Source organism: Monodelphis domestica, chromosome 3 (genome assembly GCF_027887165.1).
Source record: "Monodelphis domestica isolate mMonDom1 chromosome 3, mMonDom1.pri, whole genome shotgun sequence".
In the NCBI taxonomy this organism is placed as follows: domain Eukaryota; kingdom Metazoa; phylum Chordata; class Mammalia; order Didelphimorphia; family Didelphidae; genus Monodelphis; species Monodelphis domestica.
This window is the reverse complement of record NC_077229.1, coordinates 301,825,397-301,852,487: the sequence shown is the minus strand read 5'-3', so window position 1 is coordinate 301,852,487 and position 27,091 is coordinate 301,825,397. Positions and strand designations below refer to the sequence as shown.

Sequence of the window (27,091 nt, the reverse complement as noted above, 5' to 3'; positions counted from 1 at the left end):
CTCTCAGTCCCACACAGCTCCTCAATTTCCTGATGTTAAACACATTACGTATTTCTGTAAATATAACAAATCAAATCTCAAATCAGTTGTTTTCCACTGAAGGCTTCTCTCCTTTATTTGTGAAGCTCTCCATGTAAACAAACACCCTCTAGTTTTTATACATCATCTGTGTTAAGTATCTCATCAATGAATGTCAATTAACCCAGATGTTGAACCACTCTAAACCCTCCATTTCAAACTGAAATATCCCTATCCTATCTCAAACAGATACTTGTCTGCCCTAACTGAAAAAATATTTCTTTTATAAATCACTATAAATAAAACTTTAAAACCCTTGGTTAGAAATTTTCTGCCTTCAAATTAAAGAAGGCACAGCCTTACAAAAGAACAAAAACATCCCACAAAAGTGAAAGATTTCAGAAAGTTGTCTTTTTTAATGTTAACTCCAACCAAACAATTAAATTGCTACCAAATATATATCCTTTTAAGACAGAAAAACTGCCAAATACATATCTCCTTGCAAAAATACCACATTTGTGTCTATATCCAGAAATTACTCAAGTTTTCTTGCTGTGAGAGAAATGTAAAACAGCTTTTAATATTCCATTCAATATTATTCAAGAAACATTTGACAGAATCTTAGAGCTAAAACAAACCTCAAGGGCTATCCACACCAATCAGTACTAATGAAGAATATTATATAAATATAAATATAAAGAAATGCTTAGCCAGGTTTTTCTAGGGGAAAACTTCAGCAAATAGCCCACTCTTATCTGGAATCCCATTTTTTCATTGGATAGGAAGTTTTTCTAGATTTGCCTTTTAATAAGTCAGACATGGCGCTCCTAGCTCTGCTCTACAGCACTAGGCAATATGGTAAGTCTTGTCCTTCCTCTGTAAGACAGCTAAGAAGAAGATGAATTTGAGTGGGGAGATACTGAGGGCCAGGAGACCAACCAGAAGGCCATTGGGGTAATACAGGTATGAATTGATATGGGCCTACACTAGTTTAGGGTAGTGCCAGGGAAAAGTGTATAATGTGTATGTACATAAATATATTTATACATGCATATTACATATATGTATATGTGCAAATAGATAATATGCAAATAGATAAATGATTATATATCTACATATTTGGTATTTTTTGTTTTCATTCAGTCATGTCCAACTCTTCATGACCACTGCTACCATGATGTCCATGGGGGTTTCATGGCAAGGATATTGGAGTGGTTTCCCAATTCCTTCTCCAGTGGATTAAAGCAAACAGAGGTTAAGTGACTTGCACAGGATCTGAGTATGGATTTGAACTCAGGTCTTCCTGACCCCAGACCCAATGCTCTGATCCACCTTACTGCCTACGTATATGATGTTATGAGCATGGAAATGACAGAACTTGACAATAGGTTGGCTATGGGATGAAGACAAGAGAGAAGTAATGAGAAGACAAGAGAGGAGTAAAGAGAGAAGTGAGCCCATAGGTGACATGGAGGAGGATAAAGACCTGCACAGTCATAGGAAAGACAGGGAGAGGAAATGACTTGAAGGACAATATCTGAGTTCAGTCTTGGACATGTTGACTTTACTTTGTCTACCAAAAGCCCAGTTTGAAATGTGCTGTAGAGAGTTAAAGATGAGAGTCTGAAGGTTAGAAGAGAATTTAGCAATAGATTCAATCAATAAGCATTTTTTAAGTATTTATTATGCCTTCTCGCTTTTGTGGCAAATGGGGGCATATGATTATGATGGAATATTATTGTCATAAAAAACGATGAGCAAGTTAATTTTTAAAAACATAGAAAGTGGGCAGCAAGGTACCAGAGTAGGTAGTGTACTGTGCCTGGAGTTAGGAGGATCTGGGTTCAAATTTGGCTTCAGATACTCCATAGGTATGTGATCCTGGGCAAGTCAGTTAACCCCAATTGTTCAGCCTTTGTCAGTCTTCTATCTTGGAAATTGAGACAGAAAGTAAGGGTTTAAAAAACATGGTAGGTTCATGGGAAATTATGAAAAGTACATGAGCAGAACAGAAATAGTGTTTGAAGAATAACTTATGTATGTTTGCCTCCAGAAAAAAAAAAGATCAAAGAAACAAGCAAGACATGTTTTATGTGTGTATATGTAGAATCATATATGTATTATACCTATAAATAGAAAGAGAGATAAAGAGGGAGAGAGAGGGGGAGAGAGAGAGAGAGAGAGAGAGAGAGAGAGAGAGAGAGAGAGAGAGAGAGAGAGAGAGAGAGAGAGAGAGAGAGACGGATAGATGGATGGATGGATGGATGAATGATTTTTTCTTTTTTTTGGTGTCAAGTGATGCCTTCTCTAGAGCAGACAGGAAGGGGAGGGAGATACACTTTTATGTGACAAAAAAAATGAAAAGAAATACAGTGCTGATTTTTTTAAAAAGAAAAAGGTGTGTAATTAATATCTCCACTTTCTTTCCCCTCACTCTATTTTTAACTCTCTATCTAACCTCATCATTCAATTGAATCTGCTCTCTTCAAAGTATTAAAGATCTCTTCTGAACAGGAATTTAAGAATACCTTAAAAGACTATTAGAATCCTCTATGGAATCATAGAAGATGTGTCAGTACAGTTTTTTTAATTGAAATTTTTTATTTAATTAGTTAATTTTGAATATTTTCCCATGGTTACATGATTCATGTTTTTCCTTCGCCTCCCCCCCCATAGCCAATGAGCAATTCCACTGGGATTTCCATGTGTCATTGATCAAGATCTTTTTCCATATTATTAATATTTGCAATAAAGTGATTCTTTAGAGTCTACATCTCCAATCATATCCCCATTGACCCATGTGATCAAGCAGTTGTTTTTCTTCTGTGTTTCTACTTCCACAGTTCTTTCTCTGGATGTGAATAACATTCTTTTTCAAAAGTCCCTCAGAATTGTCCTGGTGTGTCAGTACAGTTTGAAAGGATCCACAGAGTTTCCAGGGATAAGTAGTCTACAGTTCTTCTAATAAACCATATGTAAATATCGCTCCAGGGCATTTGGGTAGCTTAATGGGTGAGAGCCAGGCCTAGAGACAGGAGGTTCTAGATTCAAATTTGACCTCAGGCATTTCCTAGCTGTGTGACCCTGGGCAAGTCACATAACCCCCATTACCTAACCCATACTGCTCTTCTGCCTTGGAACCAACACATAGTATTGATTCCAAGAAGGTAAGGGTTTAAAAATAGATAGATAGATAGATAGATAGATAGATAGATAGATAGATAGATAGATGAATATTGCACCATTCGTGGTATGACAATTTTTTTAAACCCTTACCTTTCTATCTTAGAATCAATTCTGTGTATTGGTTCCAAGCAGAAAAGTGACTAGGGCTAGGCAATGGGATTTAAACAACTTGCCTAGCAGCATACCAAGTATCTGAGGCTAAATTTGAACCCAAGACCTCTTATCTCAGGGGTTGGTTCTCAATCCACTAAGACACCTAGCTACTAGGCTTGATAATTTGAGATCCACATTAAAAAACCAGAGGGCATCCATAGGAAGGCAATCAAGATGGAAAAGTGACTTGAGTTCATACCACATGAGGATTAGTTAAAGGAACTGGAGGAAAGAAAGTTGGAGGGCAAGAAGATAACAATAGCTGATTTCAAGGGTTTGAAAGTATGTTGTAATAATGACAGCCAGCAAAGCATTTTGCATATGTAATATCTTTTAATCTTCCCAATGATGCCATGAGACAGTTGCCATGATTAACTCTATTTAATAGATGAGAAAACTGAGCCCCACAAAAGTTTTGTGCCTTGCCTGGTATTCAAACTCAAGTCTCACTTTATTTGCCTCAAAAAGGATCAATGGAGTAGAACTGATTTGAAGTTGTAAAGAGACAAATTTAGGTTTGATAGCACAGATTCCAGAATACAATGATATAGAAACATGTAATTTACTTTTTTCACAATTAATACTTCATACATTGGCTTATTGCTGATTCATGATTGTCACTCCAGCTAGTTTCTTTTAAAAAAAAAAACACTTTTCTCTGCCATCAAAGGTTTTTCTCATGTAATATGTTTTCCAAAAATAAGCAGTTTGTCACATTCTTCTAAAGATCCCAAAGTGTTATTTGTATTTCTTCCCCTTCACCAAAATTGTGCTCTAATTGATTCCTTATTCCCTTTTCAAGTTGTTATCAATATTTGTTAAGTATTTGTTAAGCACCTACTAGGTGCCAGGCACCATGCCAAATACTGGGGATACAAAGAAAGATAAAAACAGTTCCTGACCTAATGGAGTTTACAGGCTAAGGATGGGGAAGAGGGGAAAAGAAGGGAGGTGGGGCAGAACAACATGCAAACAGCCTTTTACAAACAAGATTTATATATATATATATAGTATAGGCACCAAGGATAACCCTTTGAAAGGCATCGAGTCAGGAGATGGAGGGGCCAACAACAGCAAGGAAGCCAATGACAGAACCTGTGGAGAGGAGTAGGATATAAAAAGACTAGACAAACAGACCAGGTTATGAAAGGTTTTTAATTACTTTTCTCCATTAAAAACATAGTTAATTATCACTCTGTTCTTGTAGTTGAAAAGGTGAGAACTCTAGTCGTTGTTCTTTGTCCCTTCTCCAGGTCACTCTTTTTTTTTTAAGTTTCCAACTCTTCAACTAAAAATAATTTTTAATTTCATTTCCTCCTATACATCTCATATTTTGCATCCTTTTAAAAAAATCTTATTCTACTCTATGATGCTATAATTTCATTTAGCATCTAAATGTCAAAATGTTCATTTGTATAACATATCATTTAATACTACATATGGAAAGAATGTCAATTTTAGGATTAGCCCTAAGTGACATAAATGACAATAAATAGTTTAATCAGGCAGGCTCCTGACTAATTAAACCATTTTGTATGTCTTTGTGTCTTATGCTTAATTGAAATCAAAGTTGTTCTTGCTATAATTATATCTGGTTCTGGTGCTGCTGCCAAAACTTGACTTATTTTAGTGCCTCTATTGATATTTAAAGTGACATCTCAAAGGGTATTAATCAATCAGATTGAGAACAGTTCCCAGAAAAAAAAAAAAGAAAACATTCATATGCCAATTTTTAATAGAACTTCATATAGAAAGTAAATCAGAGACTTCGAAGTGACTTTAACTGTTACCTAGACCAGTCCAAGATTTCTAAGTGAGTCAAGATAAATGATTGGATAAATGATTTTTAAATATGTCCATGGATGAAGACTCTAAAACTTTTCTCTGTAACCTATTTATATTTCACTATCTTCTCAGTGATACAATCTCAGGACTGAACTCACTCTCTTTCCCCACAAACCCCTCCATGCTATCTAACTCCTTCCTTACTATGAAGAACATCACCATCTTCCCAGTCACAGATGTTATGATTAAAATTCTCTGAAGACTGTACATTAATTTATAATTATTTATTAAATAGTGAAACATGGGGCCATGGTTACCTAACTAAAGCCAGTTTGCTACTTACCTTGTGTCTCCTTTGGTGCTTAGACTTCCTTGAACTATAGCATGACCCCATAACATCACTCCTCCTGGATCTCCCCAGCTGGACAGACTTGACCTCAGTCTGGGTCAGAGTATGGTCTTCCAGAAACCAGGAGTCACATGGGACAAGAGGGAAGTGTCTTCCAAGACACCAGGAGCCACCACAAGGCTTCTGATCCCTCTCAAGTAGGCATGCACCCATTCCCCCAACCCAGATAATCTTCAGGTCTTGTTTATAAACCAGTCAAAGAGTGGGAGCTGTAAAAAAACCAATTTACTAGAGAAATACCTCAAGATTGATCTTAGAGTACAAAGAAAAGGGGTACAAATTGGTGTTCAATTCTCACACAGACAGACACAGACAGAACATCTCTAGAACATCCTATTTGATCCCCTTGTCACATGTGACTTCATTCCAGTCCATCTAGTCCATAGGTGATTACTCTAAAGCCCAGGTCTATGTCACCTTGCTCCTCCTCCCCCAACAAACTCCAATGGATCCCTATTACCTCCAGGAACAAATATAAAATACTCTGGCATTAAAAGTATTTCATAACTTTCTTCCCTTCCAACCCCAGCTTCACCATCTTCTTTACCTCACACCTTCACACAGACTCTGCCATTCAGGGTTACTATCCTCACTATTCCTGGATCAATGTACTCTAAGAATGTTCTCTCCTTCCTCATCTCTGCCTTCTGATGCCACTGACTTCCTTTAAATCTTGGTTAAAATTCCATCTTCTACAAGAAGACATTCCTGATTTCCCTCAATTCTGATGCCCCCTCCTTGTTACTTATTTCATATTTATCCTATATATAAATTGATTGTACATGATTGTTTACATACTGTTTCTATCATTATACTATCTCCTTGAGAACAGGGACTGGTTTTTTATTGTTGTTTTCTTTAGGGTTTTGTTTTTCTTTGTTTCCTCAGTTCTATTAGGTGCTTAATAAATATTTATTAACTCACTTATTCACTTGGGGGAATAGGACTTATCACTGAAATGCAACAATGAAAAGTTAATAAACCTTTTCCAAAAGAAGTGAATCTAAGAAAGGAGGCATAAAAGGCACATGTATTAAGGAAAGAAATCAGACATTTGTACATAATTAGAAATTCAAAACCTAAAGATAGAAGAATAGTAGTGACAATAAAAGGAGAAGTTATATTATGATAATATATTACAAACAGCCTAGCCATATGGATGATATAAATGGTGCTAATCTAATGTGGATCACAAAATTATCATAGAAGAAATATCACTATTGAGGGAGGAGGGTAATGGGCATTTTCCAGATGTCTATTTTAATAAAGGTAAAATATCTAATACATTTTTGACTTGGCTTTCTAACAATTTTATTTCCCCAAAATTAGAAGAAATAGGGGCAACTAGGTACTCAGTGGATAGATATCCAGGCCTGAAGACAGAAGGTTTAAATATGGCCTAAGACATTTCCTAGCTGTGTGACCCTGGGCAAGTCACTTAATACCAATTGCCTAGCCCCTTCAACTTTTCTTCCTTGGAACTAATACTTACTGATACAGGTATCAGTTCTAAGAAAGAAGGTAAGTTTGTTGTTTATAAAAGAAGAAATAATGAGTGGGAATGCTATTCTGGAACTAAATATAATGAACAAGGAAAAACTAAAGTAAGTAGTTTCACCATGTAGGTTCCTAACTTGTTTTGTGAAGCAACAAAACCCGTGAAACAAAGTGACCACATTATCTATGGTGAGAAGAAAGGAAATATTGGTCAGTCACACATATGGCCTAGATCTCAGAAAAGTCGTTTGTTTTTTTTAAATCTCTGGGAAAGGCATGATATAAAGACAAAAGGGAAGATAACTCAAAATGCAAAGAAAAGTCTCAAAAATTAAATTCTAGCAACATAATCACAAATGATGCCTATGAGAAAGAAAAGGAAGAACCAAATAAAAAATCAATTCAGTTTATGGAAAGAGCATTTGTCTGGGAGTTAGAAAATATGAATTCTATTCCTGGCCCTGTCATTTATTAAACTTGTGTGCTTGATCTAAGATATTCAATTTTCCTTTCTGTAAAATAGAAATAAAAATATTTTTCATCATCTACTGCACATTGTGGGATTATAGTGAAGGAAATATTTACAAAAATGCACATCAGTTATATTACAGAAACAATATAAATGTACAAGTCAATCAATAAACATTTATTAAGTGCTTACTGTGTATACTAGAGGCAGGTAGATGATTTAATAACCAGTGTTCTGGGTCTGGAGTCAGGAAGACCTGAGTTCAAATCCAGCCTCAGCCACTTACTAGCTGTGTGACCCTGGACAAGTCACAACTTCTGTTTAACCTAATCTATTGAAGAAGGAAATGATAATCAATCCAACATCTTTGACAAGAAAACCCCATAGAAAGTGGGGTTATAAGGAGTCAGATAGGACTAAAGAACAACAACAAATGTGGGCAATTAAGTAAGTCCTATTTATTAGATAACTACTAAGCACTTATAGTGTGCTAAGTGCTGGGGATAAAAAAGAAGCAAAAAAAAAATAGTCCCTGCCATCAAGGAGTTCACAAGCTAATGATGATGACAAGGAGGTCTCTGATAAGTAGATTTTAAAAGTATATCTAAAAATGTTGGAAAGAGGACCATATATCAAGGATGCATGTGAAACAGTAGCATAGATTTTGAGAATGGTATCAAAAAGGGTTAATATCCAAAGTAAGTTAAAACTTGCTAAGGACAATTTTAAAAATGCCTTTTAGAGATGTTCAAACAATAATAAGAAAAAGTCCCATTGCTTTTGGCAGATGGTATAATATTAACAGATGACAGAGAGAAAACAATTTGAATCCTATTTTGTGTCTGTCTTCTCAATAAGAGAATAATTTCAAATTAGAAAGATCAAATAAATATAGTTCAGAGGGAATACATGTGACCTCAGCAGAAAGGAAGGGGTAAGGAGTAAAAAGATTATAGATGTTGTAAAAGTAAAATCAGCAGGCTTTGGCAAAAGATTGGATATTGGGGATATTTGACAAAAGATTGGGCGGGGGGACAAGATATAGTGAGTAATCCAACTGATGCCTCAGTTGCAAACCAGGACTGGGAAGATAGTATTGCCCTATGTAGTCATGGGAAGGTTGGGGGGCAACAAGATGTAGGGGGAAAGATGAGTTCAATTTTGGACATGTGTAGTTATCTTAAACACATAAGTACACATATATATTCAATATAAATCTTATTTATACAATGTATGTGTATGTATTTTTGTATATGTATTTGTATGTATATGTATATTTTGAATGTATATGTAGACATATCCATATATATAACTTGTATACTATATGTTAATATATAACTTTGTTACCTTGTTAAATTTCTTCGAGATATTTCATAAGGCAGATGGCAAAAGAAAGAACTAAAGAATCCTACTTGAAAGAATATGAAGGTCAAGAGGTTTACTTTTATATTCAGGTCAATGTGATACAAATGCACAAGTGAGTTTTTACAATAGAGACGACCTGAGCATATTTGTAGATAGTCAGGAAGGAACCAAGCAGGAGAAAAGGGAATAGATTCACACAGAAAGAGTGTCTGAAAATGAAGAGAAGTGGTGCAATATGATCAAGTAATAGGAAAAAAGTACAGCAAACTCTCTCCTCAAACACTTGCAAATAGATCTAGAAACACACACATACACATACACCTATAATGAGATCCAAAGAATAAGTGAAAAGAGAATGGTGAAAACATGGTTTAACAGCAATTCCAATGAAAAAGACTAGATGACTTTGGAGAGCTCAATATGATTCGACAATATCACCAGGATGGAAAAAAAAAAGTTAGTCTGCCATCTTCAGCTATAATAATAAGGGAATTGTGTCCAGAACAAGTAAAGTGATATTCCCACTCTCCTCTACAATGGTCAGATCAGAAATGGTAAACATGAAGACAGAAAAGACCAACATGATAAAGGTTTTCAAAACTATGCCATATAAGTCTAAGATTCTTTGACCTGTGCTGGTTTAACTTGAGTTCAAACTGAAGCAGAGTGATGGAAAAGGAAGAAGGCTATAACTGTCTTCCAGCATTTAAGGGGTTATCACATAGATGAGAGATTGGATTTATTCAGTGCAGCTCCAAAAAGAAATGAGCTTTGAGAGGTTGGGAACTCTCTATCAGTGAATAGTATAGAAGGAGGAGGTTGATAATCACCAATTAGAGATGTTATAAAAATAATTCCTGCATTGTTTTGGAGGTTTGGCTAGGTAATCCACAAGAATCTTTCCAATTCTGAGATCCTATGGTGCTAGCATGATGATTCCATTTTGTTCTGCACTCATACCTGGCAAACCCTAAATCAAATAGAAACCTGGTCAACATGCTACTCATGACCTTTTATATCTGAAGAGTTATTAAGATATCCTTCTGTCTTCCTGTTTCCAAGCTAAATAATCCCATACCCTCAACTTCCCCCCCCCACCCTCCTGTCCCCTGCAGGGCCAATTTTCCATTTCATTTTTTTCTTTTTTTCCCCAGGATTCTTTTACTAAGGATTTTAATGATATTTTAAATAACTAGGGTTCATAAGCAGAATTCCAGAGAAATAATTTAATGGATTCAATTTTTCTTCCTTTGTCTTGGAAAAAAAAAACAATTTTTAACATTCTGTGTAATGACCTCCAGGAATATGATGTTCTGAGAGAATCAAGTTATATGTTTGAGAAGAGAAACTAGAAGGTTACAAAAGAGCTTTTACAATGATTTCTTTCAATAAAACAATGACTAAAATAATGCTTTTGGCTAGTGTTCTTAAGGGCTGTAGCTTTTCAAATTATAGATATCATGCAACTTTATATACTTCAAAAACATTATAAAGTATCTACTATGTATAAAGCACTGTGTTATATGCTAGGAATATAGCAATAACAGTACCTGGCACATATTAGATGTTTAATAAATGCTTGTTACTTTAAATATGAAAATGAAAAATGATACATTCCTCACACTTGAGGAACTTAAAATTCAACAAGGGGATAAAATTTGTACAAATATAAATAAGGTATGCTATAGAAAGTAACACAAGGAATAAAAAAATCTGTAAGAAATTTGAAGTAGAACTCTTTTAACTGAGAAATAAGAAAATCAGAGAACCCTTCCTGAGGGAAACCATAGCTGAACAGGACCTGAAGAAAGGAAAGAATTTCTAAAGTCAGAGATGTGAAAGAATGCATTTCAGTTTTAAGAGATATCCACCAATAATGACGAGAAGTGGAAAAGTACAAGATGAGATTTGATGATGGAGAAAGGGGAGATAATGAATGAAATATTGAGGGTGTAAAAAGGAACATAGTGGGAAATAAATTGTAACTAGATTTTTGAAGCCCTTAAATACCAAGCTGCAGGTTAAAAGAGATTTAAGACTGAGAAAAAAAATACTGTTTCACAAATAAGGGGTGATTGGTGACTTAGAAGAAAGCAGTTACAGTACACTGGTGGAAATAGATACCAAACAGAAAGGGAATGAAGGAAGAGCAAGTGGTGAGAAAATAGATGATTTCTAGAAGTTATGTGGGAAAAGAAAGGAAAGATATAGGATGATAATGTGAAAGGGTTATGGAGGTCAAAACAACTCGTACTTTAAATGTAGGTGTATATGATACAGAATGTAAGTGAGTTTTTACAATAGAGAAGACCTGGGCACATTTGTTGACAAGTACTGTGATTCCATTTATTCAACAAATCCTAAATCAAATGGAAACCTAGTCAGCATGCTATTCGTGACCTTTTCTATCTGAAGAGTCATTAAGGTTTCCTTCTATCTTCCTCTTTCCAAGCTAAAAAACTCCCTCCCCTTTTTCCTCCAAAGGAGGGGGGGGGGGAGAGAGAGGAAAAAAGACAGGGAGAGTGCCTGAAGATAGAGAGAAAATGGAGGCAAGATGGTCAAGTAGAAGAAATATTATAATGTCCTCATCCCCTAAAACTCTTTCAAATGGATCTAGAAAATGCAACAAGGCAAATCCCAATAGAGAATTTTTTTTTTAAGTTACGAGTCATTTTTCCAGTCCAGATTACAGGGAAATAGGTCTATGTACACTGGAGAGATGGGTAGGAGCATGCTGTCTATTGTTGTTCAGTCATTTTTTAGTCATGTCTGACTCTTTGTGGCCTCATTTGACAATGACAAAGACACTAGAGTGGTTTGCCATTTCCTTCTTCAGCTCATTTTACAGATGAGGAACTGATACAAACACAGTTAAGTGACTTGCTCAGGGTCACACAGATAGTGTCTGAGGTCATATTTGAACTTGGGAAGATTATTTTTCCTGACTCCAAGTCCACCTAGGTAGGTGCTAAGCAAACAATAATAGTCAAGGAGAAGCTATACATTAGGAGAAGAGCAATACCAAGTCACTGTGATGGGAACAGGTGCTAACAGCTCATTATCCAGTTCTGGATCAAATATCCAAAATGGATTGAGGAAGGGACCTGTATTGAGAAGAGGCATTCTTCGACAAGAAGTAGTTATGGACATTGGTCTGTAAACCCAAGAAAGTAGAAATTCAATAGGAAGTAGAGGAAATGTGACTCTGATCCCAGGAGCAAAAAGTAATCTCATTTTCAGCATCTAGCACATAATGAAGCCTGCAGAGAAATAACTAGGGCAGGAATCTCAAACCAAATGGCAGCTTACAGTTATGTCACTAACTAAGCAGAGCCTTCTCTCTGTCTACTAGGGACTGATTCAAACAGCAGTATATTGTTACTCAGACCAACACCCAGATCAGAAACTTGATGAGTTCAGACGAGGAGAGCAGCAATCAAACTTTGCCCTGGATTCCTTAACAACATTGAAAGGTTTCAGGTCTCAACCTGAGTTGTCCCTGGGATTCTAGAATAATACAACACTCAATACCCTAGAGAGCAACAACAGGACCATATCAACCTTCTCTCCAGAAATCCAGAGTCCAATCCTAAAATCAAGTCCAAAATCAAGAAGTAGGCTGGAAGATAAAAAGCTCTTATGGTGACAGGTGTAAGAGAGGAAACTTAGACTTAATCTGCCAGAGGAAGAAGACAAGCAGAATCATCATCATCTTGAATGGGGAAAGGGCAGGAAGGAGAGAGAATTCCAGAAAAGGAACAGAACTTGAGAAGATCCACAGTTGAATTCACTTCTCTTTGGGAAGCCCACCAGAAAGGTTGATCCAAGGAAACCTCTGAACCTGGAGCATCCTCCTGTGAAGCCAGACCGCAGTATTCAATGAAGACAAGTCAGAGTGAATAGGATTTTGTCATAAATCTATTCACCATAAGAAGACTTCCTCTAAATCCCTCTAAAAAGTCTTTGAACTTGATAACAGCTAAGACAGCTAGGAGTCAGGACAATTCTCACAACTGACCCCAGGGGAACAGGCAGGCAAAGCCTGACCCTGAAGTATTTTGGGGAGAAGGAGTTCAATTGTTATTATTAGGGACTTCCTATTTCTCATCTTTCCAATTGCTTTATCCCACAATTCATTTGCCCTACCTTTCATGTGGTCCTTTAGAATAAATAGCCGTTTACTAAATCCAGTCTACTTCATAGTGTTCAAGGAAGAAGATTTGGTGTTGGGGGTAGGAAAGTTACATTCTCTCATCCAAGAGAAGGGAGATGTCTGTCTTATATTTTGTTTCAACTAAGTCTCTGAAGGCAACCAGAGAGGGGATTACTAGGGAAAGAGAGAGGGAAACCAATCTATCCCCTCTCTTCATCCCTTGGCTACATTCCATCTCTACCACACTCTGGTCCTGAAATTAATGGTGGGAAACTCCATTTCTCTCCCTCCATTACACAGGTATAATTCAAGACATAAACCCAGAAGATGGGAAAGACTCTCAAACATCTATTAGGAAAATCTCAAAGAAAATAGGTACAAATTTTATATATTTCCTAGGAGAGATAAAACAAGAACCTTAGTCAAGGTTTTGATATACAAGTGAGGAGAGACTGGGAAGTTCACATCTTCCTAATGAAAACAAGACTCAAAGGTTTGTTCAAGATTCTTTTATTGAGTGCTTCAGAGCTCTATACTAGGTTCCCCTGTAAGGAGCTACAAAGGAACAAAGATTCAGTCTCTGGTCTTGAGGTGCTTATAAGCTTCAAGGGGGAAAAAGGGAGAGATAGCATTTATACATGAAATGATGTAAGAGCAAAACAAAGTAATATTCATTGATGTAAAATAACAGATAACAAGTGGATTCCAAGAATACTGGAACAATTAAGAATTAAAACCTGATCTGCCTGGTGGACTTGTTCAGAAAGAGTTTTCTTTTGCAGATACATTTAAAAGAAAGTAAAGAATGTGGAGTGGCAAGGGAAAGGGTATTTCAGGTTATGAAAGAACTATAGTAACAATGGAATTATTTGATTTTTTTTATTGTTACTTTCAAGATCAGTTCAATTTAGCACCTTTTCTTCTTTGCTAATGAAAGCATTTTCATCCAACCAATTTTCAGAAATCCTTTTAATAACATTGAAAGTAGTATCACTACCTTGGACAAGATCCAACTGGCAGTTTCCTCCCAAATATCCCAGAAAGGGAGCACAGTAGATATTCCTCCTAACTCTTTGGTTCTTTTCTTCGTGAGGTTTGGCATCTGTTATTTAATAAATTATTATTCTCATCAACTGCTATTGAGATTTCATTTCCCTGATTGCTGAAGCCTTGTTTATTTGAATTCATTTCATCCACCACAAACAACTGTGTTTGTAGGACACATACATAAATGCTTTTCTTGGAATAGTCTTCATGATCCTTTAGATAGTTTTCATTTTTTATGTCTGAGGAAATAAGCATTCCGAAATCCCCCGGTTTCATCAAATCAAATGCAGAATTCAAATAAAATCTATCAAATGCATCACTGTTGGTGTTATCCTTGAGCATGTCTTTCATGTTCACATTATTGTTCTCATCTCTGAAAGAACCATTGTCTGACTGTAGTAAATGGGGGAGTGTTGAAGGCCATAAATGGGAGTCAAAAAAATTCTCAATATCAGATGCTTTCCGGTATACAAATCCCCGGTCACTTTCATTTACTGGTTGGATGAGAGCAGTTAGTATTGGACAATGCTGACCACAAAGCGCATACAGCTTATCCAAAGAATCACCTTCCTGTAGCATTGCACTATTCCTATTATTGGCAGGTGACGGCTGGCTTTTAACAGGTTCATCAGTTATAGGATGTCCCACAGGATATACCTTGTTGCCAGGCATTGTGTATACACAGGCAAGAGCAGTGCATACCTGGCTGGGTGGCTGATTATCCGTCATTTTTTCAAGAGGATCTGATGTATTGGCAGTTTTGGCAGTTTTGTTTTGAATCCATAATGAATCATCATGAAAAGGGTCTGAATCACTACCATGAGGCATATTAAAATAGTTACACCTAGGCTCGAGGGGTTGAGCCATTTCTTCAAGTTCTGAAGAGGATATGTCACCCAGGGCTAGCCCCTGGTCCAAATTTCCAAAATGTGAATATGGAATATCATCACTATTATTATCAAGTAGTGTGTCTGCTGAGGTAGTGTCCACATTGCCATACATGCCAGTGTTCTCAAGAGAGGATAACCTTAATAAATGGTTTTCTTTTAGGAGCCACTTGCCTTGGTCAATGAGGATACCCTCATCTGTATCCCTAACAGGCTTGGCATGATTATATTGTTCCATACAATGTTCTATTATATCTTGTCCATGATGGTTGACTATCACTCCATTAATAGCTGGCTTAAAAGAAGCATCTTCAGCACAGGTAATACTATCATGCATTTTTTCCTCCCAAGATCTTTGTGAGGTGGGTGAATGGTGTGACCCTTGCTGAGAGGAATTAACTGTCCAACCTTGACTACTGAAAGGACTTACTTTCTGAACTCTAGGGATAGATCCTAAAGAACAGGCATGAAATGCCCCAGAACCATTTGTAGACCCAATGGGGAGACAAGGCTTAATAGCATCTTCTTTACCATAAAGTCTTTCAATGGTTCTTTTTACAAATCCAGTATTATATTCTTTCTCCAGAAGTGATTCCTCCCCACTTTCATTTGTTAGGTCACTAGATGTTTTATATGTAGGCTCACTCTCAGTTTCTCGCCTATATTCTGACCAATCAGAAGTTACTGGGCTTTTTAAACATTTTTGAGAATCAAGAGAAGGAGATGAATGATTTCTGTTATTCACTATCATCCTTACTTGTGCATTAGTTTCTCCTTCAAAGGTGTCCTTTTCTGGACTTTGCTTAGAATCATAACAAAAATCTAAAGATGGTGGTTTAGTCAGTTTTTTCTCACAAGATTCGTCATTTCTTTTTCCTTCTTCCAAAATGCCTCTTTCAGACATAGCAGTTAGCTCTAGATTTTTATTTGCTTTTGTGTTCTCTCTTGTTCCCAGGTTAGCTGGCTCTCCTACATTTTCCTGTTTGTTAAAGTTAGTCTTGTCCTGATTTTCCATCTCTTCAAAGGATTCCAGTTCTGAAATATTTCTTTCCCCTGAAGTCATGCTATTAGTTGTTGAGTCTGGTTCCTCAGAAGTCCTTGAGTCTTCCTTATCAAATGAAACATCTGTATTTTTATCATGAGATTCATTTAGTGAACTGTTTTGAAATTCTGCCAGAGGACTCACTTCTTGATTTTCCCTTAACTCTATTATTGCATCATTTGGGAAAGAACTACAATTAATGAAATTCTCCATATTCTCATTTTGAAATGGTGCTGATTCATAAATACTCAAGTCACTTAGTTCTTCTGATATAATGAGGTCCTCTTGTAAACTCTCTAACCTTTCTAATTCTTCAGTCAATTCCAAGTTGTCTGCTTTTTCTTCCAAATTTAAAACATTATGTGGATTGCAAGTCTTACTGGTAACATAGGCTTCTTCAGGAGGACAAGGTAACACAAAAGAATAGGTCTCACTTTCTTTCCTTTCTTCATTATGAGAAAAGGCTTCTTCCAGGACACAGGGCTCATCCAAAGAGCAAGTCTGACCCAAAACAAAAGCTTCAGTGGGAGAAAAGGTATCACTGAGAACACAGGTCTTATGGGAACTGAGGGCTTCTTCAGTGCCACAGTCCTTGACAGAGTCAGCTTCATACAGAGTGTGGGCTTCCTTTGTCTCTTCGTTTCCACTGTGCTTTGAAATATTTTGAATTTCATCTGTAGATGAACTTGCAGCAAAATTCATGGGGACTTGTTCTTTCCCAATGAGTCCTAAGCAAGTTGTAGCTGACTCATGTAAATGTGAAACAGCAGTTTTCAAATCATCAGCTTCTTCTACAATGGCAATATGCTTCAAAAACTCCAACAAAGAAAATATCTCTGAGGATCTAGAAGTTGTAATGAACTTATCATCTTGGTAGATTGTATCCAAACTTCCCTTTAGGTTTAATAACAATAGCCAAGCTAACAGGAGGTTAGTGGATGAACTACATAAGGGAGGAGAAAAAGAAGAAAAGTCTGACAGTGAGCATGGTATTTTCACAGTTCCATTTTGACTTTTTTGAAGGCTTAGGGCAAAAACTTGCATCTGGTGAAGCAACAGGCCAGACAGAAGGTCCTTTGATATGTTTGTCATAATCATACTACTGTCTCTAGCACTAACTTGAACTGCTGCCTCCACACTTTGTCTTCTAAAATCTGAATTTCTTTCTTGGGGATCAATACCAAGCTTGGGGTTTGGGGTCGAATTTTGAGCTTCTTCTTTAGCTGCTTGGATCTTGGTGTCATACTCAAAGAAGCCTGATGAGGTGATTAGTTCTTCCAAAGAAGCATCATTAAGAGAATCCACCTGGCCTTCATAGACCTCTTTTGTAAGTCCTTCAACAGTGTCCTGCTTAATGAGAGATTTACTAGCCACTTTATCAAAATTATAATCTGTCAGGTGAGGATTTGTAGTTATCTGTGTCTTGTTTATCACAATAGATTCACTTTCATTCCCAGTAACAGTTTGGATATGATTAGAAAAACAATTAGTAGTATAATTTCCCATGTCTCTTTCCTTTCTGTCTTTTGGGGTTAATTTATCAGATGGTAAAGTAGGAGGTGGAAATACATTTTGCAACCAAGTCTGTACATAATTGTTAACAGAATGATGGGGAATATCATCTTGTTTCAAAGAAGTGAGTGAATGATCCCGGGTTCTGGAATACTGTCTATTTTCAGCAATATCTGAATTCAGTTTACCTAGTTTGGTTTTTTTCTGATTTTTTAAAGACATGTTTGAATTATTCACTTTGGAAAAAATATTCTTCTTTTCATTTCCTCTCACATATCCTGCTCCCATGGGCTTCTGTCCATAGAAAGACTTGGGGACCTGTTCCCTGATGTTAAGCATATGATGTGCATCTTTAATACCAAGAGTATTTTTGTAACTTTTAATGTTGTCCTGAGCCATTTTTTTTTCCTCCGGACCACTTTCCTTCTTTGTAGATCCTGTTTTTTTCATTGTTCTATGTTTTGTTTTACCTAAAAAAAGTCTATTATCCTTGATTCTTCTCACAGAAGGGGATTTGGTTGGTGGGTGTGTCTTGGAAAGCATGAGGTTTGGGTTACTTTTAGAAGGTACATCATTTTCACAGACAGTCTTATTGGCTTCTTTCTTGCTTCCTACCTGAAGTACCATTGTTTTTTCTGAACAGTGTGAGCTCTGAGACTTGGTTTCCTGGATAGTTTCACTGTTGAAGTCCTCTTTCTCACTCTTATCAAGGTCCCCCTCAGTTACATTCTCCTTGTGTTGCCTTTGTTCTAAATTTACCACTTGCAGTTGAGATTTCTTCCCCTTTTTCTTTCTGGACCAAGAGGGTAAAATCAGCCTCTCACTGGTAAGGGTGCTTGTTAACCCACACTGAGCAAACTCATTCACTAGTCTATCCATGTTGTTGGTAACCATAGAGGGACCCATTGAGATGGGGGCCTCAGAAGCAATATTACATTGGGACAGTTCAGTTCCAGACCCACTAACACAAAAGTTGGTGATATCTTCTGGGAAAGGTCTAATCTTGTCATTTATTGTATCATAAGATATAAAGTTCTTCATACAAACTATACCTTCCTCCATAATCGATTTATCCTGGACAATCTGTGACAAACTATCATTTTGAGTCACTTCCAAAGTCTTTTGACTTGTAATTTCTATAAGGCCACCACTTTTTTGGCTAGACAAAAGCAGCCTGTCTTCAGTTTTGCTTTCTAGAGAAGACTTTAGTGGATTCTCACTATTAAACTCAGCAGACTTTGGTTTGTTAGTCACCGATGACATTTTACTGCTGGAATGTGTGAACATGCAATACTCAGATTTGCTTTCTCCATCTTCTCTTTCTTCACTATAGGAAAATTGCCCAATCGTTTTTTCTTCAACTTCTGTTTCAGATACCAAAGTAATGCTCTCTACTCGAGACTTCTTTTTCCGCACTCTCCTTGGGCCAGGTGTTGGGGGCCGTGCTCTTCTAGGACCAGGTGTTGGAGGCCTATGAAACCGATATTTGACTTGATCCTGAGGCATCTCACTGATATCTGTGTTCACAGGAAAATTCTCCTGAACGACACCATTATAAATGTCACATTCTCTGCCTGTCACTTGAGAGTTTATTTCCTTTGCCAAGCTGTCCTCTTCATTTTCACATTTTTCCAAGGATAGGACATCTGTAGATTTGGTACATGTGGAAATTTCTAAAGCAGGTGACTGATCTTCTACCCTGACTGGAAGACTACATGTCTCACTCTTTTTGTCATTATTAGGAAGACTACCTCTACTGACAGTGGTTGTCCATTTTATAGTCTCTTCCTCTTTTATCTTGAATCGAACTTTCATCTCAACTGTCATAGTGCCATCTTGATTAACAAGAATTGATTTCTCAATGTCATCTTCAGAGGGTACTATTGATATGTCCTCACAAGTGTGAGAATCATTTTTTTCCAAGCCCAAATAATTGTCAGGGGCAAAAGAGCAGTCTGAATTGTAATCGTTACTATAAATTTTGTCAGAAGAAAGAGAGTAAATCTGAGACCTTGGGCTTGAAGGCCTGCGTCTAATCACTTTCATAATTTCAAGAGTAAATGTCACCCAAAATCACAACATGTTGCAGAGGTGAAGAAGACAAAGGATCCAAATGGAGAGATGTAACAAAGGAAAAGGGAGGAAAAAATAGAAAAGCAAACCAATTAGTATAGGAGAATATAATAAAATAACTCAAATAAAATGAGATAATAGGTAAAATATACATTTTTAATTCTTTTCTCCATTTTTTGAAAGGTCCCATTGAGCTAGGACAATGTATCTGAGTACTCTGGATGAGACTTTCCATATTTGGAAATTGTTCCCCCATGAGTCACCATCTACTGGACACTTTAAACCTTTGCTGTAAAATATTCAATGCTGATATTGTTGTTCAGATCAGATCTGTGATATCATTGGTACAGGGAATTCCCAATGAGGAAACTCCCTCTACTCTCCCATCCATGATCATTTTAATTTTTTTCAATTACACATAATAACAATTTTAACATTTGTTTTCTAAAATTTCCACTCATGGTCTTGAAGAGTTACCTAGAACTCTTAAGTGTTAACATCTTAACTAAGATGATAATTGCTATAGCACTAACTTCACTGGGGTGGTTATAAGAAAATGTTTTGCAAACCTTAAGGAAATAACATAAATTTTAGTTATTATTATCATATGAGCTCATGTGGCATAGTGGATACAGAACTGGCCACAAATCCAGGAAAGCCAAGATTTGGCTCCCACAGCTTGTACATACAGGCTTTGTAACCTTGGACAAGTCATTTAAATTCTCTAAAGCTGTGAATTTCACAAAAGGTGTTAACCTGCTTTGATAAAGAAGGTTCAACATCTGAAAATTCCTTAAATCCATGAAATCCTAGGTCTAATTGCTATTCCTATTATCATGTTAGCATCAGTGTTCTTCAAGTCAACCAAATTCATTATAATTATTTATTCTTAAGTTTTGTACATCAGTCATTAGGTAAATAAATCCCATTTGAATTTGTCTGACTTTTTCTCATTTTTGTAACTGCTTTAACAATCATTTTTATATTAATTTCAATTTACAGCCTTATGAGTAGCTTCACCAGAAACCAGATACCTTGGTATCTTGAAACTTGAAACAAACTGAGGGGGTCCTTCAGATACAGTGATTCACTACCAAAAGGCACACAGTCAGACTAATCTGAGACAACACAAACAAATTCAGCAGAACCAGGAACAAAGACAATGAGCACAGCAGAACGAAGCTGGGATCCAGAGCACATTTATCTCATTCTGCTATTGTTTCTATTAAGCAGATGAGTCTTCAATTCTTATCATCTCCAAAGATCCACTGGTCGTTTTATTGTCATTCAACAAAGATAATTTTCCCTTTCCAAAGATGATTTTACCAGAGAGTTTTTTTCCCATTTCTCAGTTTAAAATATTGAGATAAAAATACTAAAAATAGGGAAACATACTTCTGTCAAATCATGTTATTCTGACCATATTATGAGTTAGCATATATGTGACATAGTTTCATGGATGACAAAACAAAGATTAATACCTTAAGAATGAATGAGACAGAGAGGCAGCTAGGTGGTTCAGTGGATTGAGAGCCAAGCCTAGAGACATTTCCTCACTGTGTGACCCTGGACAAATCATTTAACACCCATTGCCTACCCTTTATTGCTCTTCTGCCTTAGAACCACTACACAGTATGGATTCGAAGACAGTAGGTGAAGGTTTAAGAAAAAATGAGTGAGGCACTACCTACCACTATCCAAACATGTAATTTGAAAGATAAAGGGGGTGAAAATAAAAAGGTAAAAGTGGCAATAATAGTATCTTTATTCAAAGTTTTCTCCAATAACATTGCATTCCCTAGAACCAGGGCTATGCTGCTAAATGCTTAACAACTATTAAGTTTACTCTTCATTGTTAACATTTCCCCCTTCATTTCTTAAGTCTAAACCATCACCAAAACAATAATTGCTCACATATGAAGATTTCTGAGGTGTAAATATACACAATAAAAATTCAATAATTGATTTTAATAAGCCATTTCAAACTGTGTCTAACCACATATGTGTGTGGGTATTTGTACATAACACCTCTCATAGCTTATAGCATTTTCTTCAGAATGAGCAGCCCAAAGTTCTTGATTCTGTAAAAGTAACACAATGAATCATTTCCCCAAACAAATGAAAGATGGTTTGGAAAGTCTTGGATTGATTTGGGAATGTCTGCAAAAAGTAGGGCATTGGTGGAATTAAGAATCTAATAAAGGGCAGAAACTGCTCATTTGCTGAGCCAAACTGAATGTTACTGGATAATTGTGCTAAGCCATAATATCACTGCAGAGTTCAACCAGATGGAAACCACATTTCCTCTTGAAGCAAGATATCACACAACCTGTTGGTTTGTTCAATTGGCACAGACTGTAGACAGGGGGTATGACTGATTCAGGCAGGTACCTTCTTTCATGATCAAAAATTATGATGAAAATCATTTTGATATATTGGATAACTAAATCCAACTTAGAATGAAAAAATACCTTTCTGTTTTCATTTCTCTTTTATTTTCTCTCCTACAATATAGGAAAGTGGTCCATTTCAACATCTATTTTCTTTAGCCATCAAAAACTTTTAGAATAAAAAACATTATATTTTTAAGTGACTTACTTTTTCTGCTTTCTGGTTTTGTTTGTCCTTTTGGGTATATGCGTTTAGATATCCTTGGTAATTGACCAGGAAGCAGGTATTTCAGAAGGTCATAATTTCCTGGTTTAAATGGTTCTCTTCCTGCAGCCACTACAGCTCCAGAGCTCAATATAACTGCCTGTAGGCTGGGCACCTCAAAGAAACAGAAAAGATCACATCAGCAACATGCAACAATATGGATTTTGAAAAGTATAGCCACAACTGCCATGCATAATAAAGCTTTCATTCCTTCCACATGATCATTTCCAATTCTAAACTAAACCTCAAAAGAGATCATGTATATAATGGAGTTTGTAGATCTAAAAGGCTATATAAATATAAAATATTATTATCATTATTGTTGTTATTATTACCCCAATCAGCTTAATAAATCTCATGGGAAATAAACAAGAATGTATTAAACTCCTAGGGTGGTAAGTAAAAGTTCTAGGTGCTTTCTACAGTTTTTTTCCCCCTTGTCTGGATCTAGGAATTCATCTGCACAGGGTACAACTAGGAAGTAGCTTTAATCTTGAAAAATTGCCCAAGACAGGTTTAAGTGATTTGTCCATGTTGCATAGCTAATGTGTACCAAAGGCAGAACTTGAAACCCATACCTTCCTCTATGGCAGGTTCTATATGAAGTACACATGCTATTTCTCATTATGCAAATATGAAGGAAATAAATGGCATGTCTACACTTCCTGAAGATCCTACAATATAGCTAGAGAGATATGATAGACATACAATTAAATAGATATAAAGTTCCTTCCTCAACCCCAACTAGCACCAACAAATACTGTTTCCAGTCTTATACCTTATTCTGAGCTAGAGAATGGAGTGGTTCCTGTGTAAAATACTGCTCTTATATATTAAAATCAACAATGAAGATATCGATACCCATTTTTTACTTCTGGAAGTATAAGGAAGCCAAAGATAACCTCTTTACCACCAAGCACCCAAATTAAATACAACTTCTAGCCCCATTCATTGTTATGCCTACTTACAAGATGACCCTTGGATGCTATCACTGTGAAATATTCAGGGAAGTTTTGTGGGTGGGGGTAGGGAGAGAATAGTGAAATAAAAAAAAAGATAACACATATACTCACATGCATTCAGGTACAGAAACACACCTCAAAAAATTCTTTAAAGATGCCTAAGACATGAGCTTATAACCAACTATCTTCCACCTCCCCAGGAAAGGGGAAGGAAAACAAATCATTTTGTCAACATTGGCAAGTTTATAAATGAGTTACTGTTTAAAATGAACATCTCAAAATTACCTTTTATCAAATTTTGCAAAAGGATTTTTGCAAACCTTTCTTCAAGCTTCCCACAGCAGAGGACCTCCCCTCTTACTTACTGAAGAAGCCATTTGCCATGAGTTAACCTTGTTACCTAATCTACTTCTCAAACTCCTTTGTTATTATCCATTCCCATTCTCTCTCCATTCTCAGATGAAGTCCTTTTCTCCAAAGTCAATCCACAACCTATCGCACTGATCTCATCCCCTCCTATCCCCTACATTAGCTAGCCACTGTATCATCACTTCTCTTTAATCGGGAAATTATTTCTATTGGTACTTTGTTGTCTATAAACATGGCAAAGTCTCCTCCAACCTTCAGTGGACCTTATCATTCTCTCAAGCTATCATCCTATGTTTGTCCTCCAACTCCTGGCATAAACCACACTTATAAACATATAAACACTTATTCCCTTCTCTCTTTTGCCTTTCTTTTCCCAACCAAACCCCTATTTAAAAACAAACAACTGGTTTTTTTTTTTGCCTTTCTTTATATTCCTATCACTTAATAAACACTTGCTAACTATATTTGTTGCTTCTGATTCCTCTCTTCTGAATCAGTTCTTAAGCATTTGAATGCAGCTTCCAACATTATCATTCAATTGAAATTGCTTTCTCCAAACGAACCAATGATTTCTTAACTGCCCAACACAATCTCCTGTTCTCAGTCTTCATCTTTCTCCTTATCATAGCAGCATTTGAAAATCCTGACTACCCTTTGTTCCCAGATATTCTTTCTTTTCTAGGTATTAATGACACCACTCTCTCTAGGCTCTGCCTTTTGACCATTCTTTTTCAGTTTCATTTCTTGGATTATCATACCAGCTTTGCTTCCAAAGTGTGTATGTACCTCAGGACAAATTTTTCTATATCCTCTCCCAGTGCTCTCATCAGCTATTATAATTTCAATTGTCATCTTTATGTAGATGTCTTCTAGATCTTTATGTCCAGCCCCAGGTTCTCTCTTGAACTCCAGTCTCTGTTTACTAAGTGATTGTTGGACCATTTCCACTGGATATCCTGGTAAGCATCTGAAGTTAATATATCAATTTAGAACTCAGTAACTTTTCTCCTAAACCTACCTTTCTTTTTTTTTTAACCCCCACCTTCCTTGTTAGAATCAATACTGTGTTTTGGTTTCAAGGCAGAAGAGTGGTAAGAACTAGGCAACTGGAGGTGACTTGCCCAGGGTAACACTGCCAGCAAGTGTCTGAAGCCAGATTTGAACCCAAACCCTCCTATCTCCAGGCTTGGCTCTCAATTCATTGAGCTCCAAACAGATATTTCTTAAGTTCCTTATTTCTGTCTAGCTGCTTTTCAAGCAATCCAAATTCATAACCTTGGTCTCATCTTCAACTCTAATCTCCCTCACCCTAATAACCAATGAGTTGTCAATAATTACCAATTCTACCTTCACAATATTATCTATCCCCTCCTCATAATTCACAAAGGTCACCATCCTAGTTCAGATTCTCAATTCCTAGTCTTTCCCCTGTCCAAAACATCCTCCACCCAGTTGCCAATATTCCTAAAGCACAGGTATGGCAGTGTCATTCTCCTCATCAAAAAGTTTCAATTGTTCTTGAGTGCCTCCAGAAGCAAACGTATCTGCTTAGCTCTGAAAGCCCTTCCCATTCTGACTCCAGCCTGTCTTTCCAGATTTATTATACTTTCTACCCTTCACATATTTGGCATTCCAATCAAACTGGGCAGCTTGCTGTTCATCATAATCAACTTTCCATCTTCTTTCTGTTTCTGTACCTAAAATGTACTCCTTACTCATCTTTGTTTCTGGGGATGCTTAGCTCCATTCATAGTTCAGCTTGTGATAGCTGCTATGTGCAGCTAGTGTCCCTACTTCACAAAAAGAAGCATGTGTTTATTGTCTAGAAATTGCATATTTGCTCATATGTTTAAATATTGAAAAGACAAGGAGGAATGCTGGAGAGAATGCTAGGAGAGACAACCTTACCTCAGATCCTTTCTAACTGTGTGACCCTGGACAAGTCATGTGACCTTAATCAGCCTTGGCTCCCTCATCTATAAAATGCAGATAATAATAGAACTAGTCTCACAGAGGTGTTGTGAGGATCAAATGAGAAAGTGTGCATAATAAAACATTTTTCAAACTTTGACTTGCAGCCATTAGAGTTTAGGTGTTATCATTATGATTCCTCTGATTAAATGTATTCTCCTAGAGGGCAGGATTGATTTTATTTTTTTTCTTTGCATCCCTAGTGCCAAACACATTGCTTAGCACTTTGGAGGAGCTTGATGAATGCCTATTAAGTCTTTTTTTTTTTTTATTAAAAACCCTTACAATACTGTATATTGGCTCCAAGGCAGAAGAGTGGTAAGGGCTAGGCAACAGGGGTTAAATGACTTGCCCAGGGTCACACAGCTGGGAAGTGTCTGAGGCCAGATTTGAACCTAGGACCTCCCATCTCTAGACCTGGCTCTCAATCCACTGAACTACCCAGCTGCCCCCATGCCTGTTAAATCTTAACTAATTGATTTGCTGATTGACCAGGCATGTCTGAAACCAAGAGTAAATTTCATTACAGTGTTCGGTGGACAATGTCCATCACTCAGGAGAGTGGCTTTCTCTCTTGAATCCATTCTTACCTTTCTTCCATCTGTGGTGTACAGCTTCACAACTGGGTATTGCATGAGTTCAGTCAGGTAGTCCAGAAAGGCTTCAAAGTTCCGAGTGATCTTCCTACTCAGAATGATGGCATGCCTAGTCTTTGGTTCACCATTTTTGAAAACTAAGAGCTTTCTGGGTGTCTGAACCACCAGAGGAAGCTCTTGATGAGTCAGGCTAAACTCCTTCGCCCTGGCCAATTGCGCAGCTTGGCGATGACCACTGACAGGTCTACTGCTCTGCCAGGGCAGGGGCTTCTGGCGAGCCTTCTCCAGGTCAATGGGTTTTATTTTCTTCTTGTGGGAACAGATGTATGACCTGCCATCCTCTAGGTCTTCCAGCTTTGTGATGCCATGGATACCACGTGGGGTGCTGATATTCCTGACTCCAAAGGGTAATGGGACCTTCTTAGACAAGTTGTCAAGCAAGGCATCAAAAGACTTGAAGGAACGGGGATTGACAACCATCTGGATCCCATTGAACTGAGGGTCTCCACTCTTATAGAAACTAATCCTTTTGGCCACAACTGGTTGAGTGACATTGAAGTGGCGAGGATAAGAAGTTTGACCTTCAGAAGAGGCTGCATGAATCATTGAAAAGTTAGTGGACGGAGTTTCACTCATTTTGACTGGAATCTAGAGACAAGGAGAGAAAAAGGAAATGTCAAAGAAATAATAATAAATCCTATAATAATAATAGCAATACTGAGAGCTAGTATTTGCATCAGTGCTGTGAGGTTTGTGTTTGTTATCTTTGATTCTCATAACAATCCTACAAGGCCAGTCCTACTGTTATCCACTTTTACAAACGAGGAAATTAAGACACAGAATGGCTAAGTTACTCATAGTCACATAGCTAGTAAGTGTCTGAGGCAGGACTTTTTCTCAGTTCTTCTTGCCACCAAGTCTGGTGCTCCCTCTCTCATACCA

At 36.9% G+C, this 27,091-nt stretch overlaps 1 protein-coding gene across 1 annotated transcript in view; it reads right to left on the bottom strand.

Annotated features, from left to right (window-relative positions):
• Nucleotides 1-26,785, bottom strand: part of RP1 (RP1 axonemal microtubule associated) — a 375,431-nt gene extending 348,646 nt beyond the window's left edge. Inside the window, exons 1-2 of the mRNA XM_007487226.3 lie at nt 26,144-26,785; nt 22,195-22,366 (exon numbers count right to left, since the gene is read on the bottom strand). Of these exons, the coding sequence (XP_007487288.3) occupies nt 22,195-22,366; nt 26,144-26,785 (814 nt within the window). The remainder of the gene's footprint in view (nt 1-22,194; nt 22,367-26,143) is intronic.
• Nucleotides 26,786-27,091: the final 306 nt, after the last annotated feature.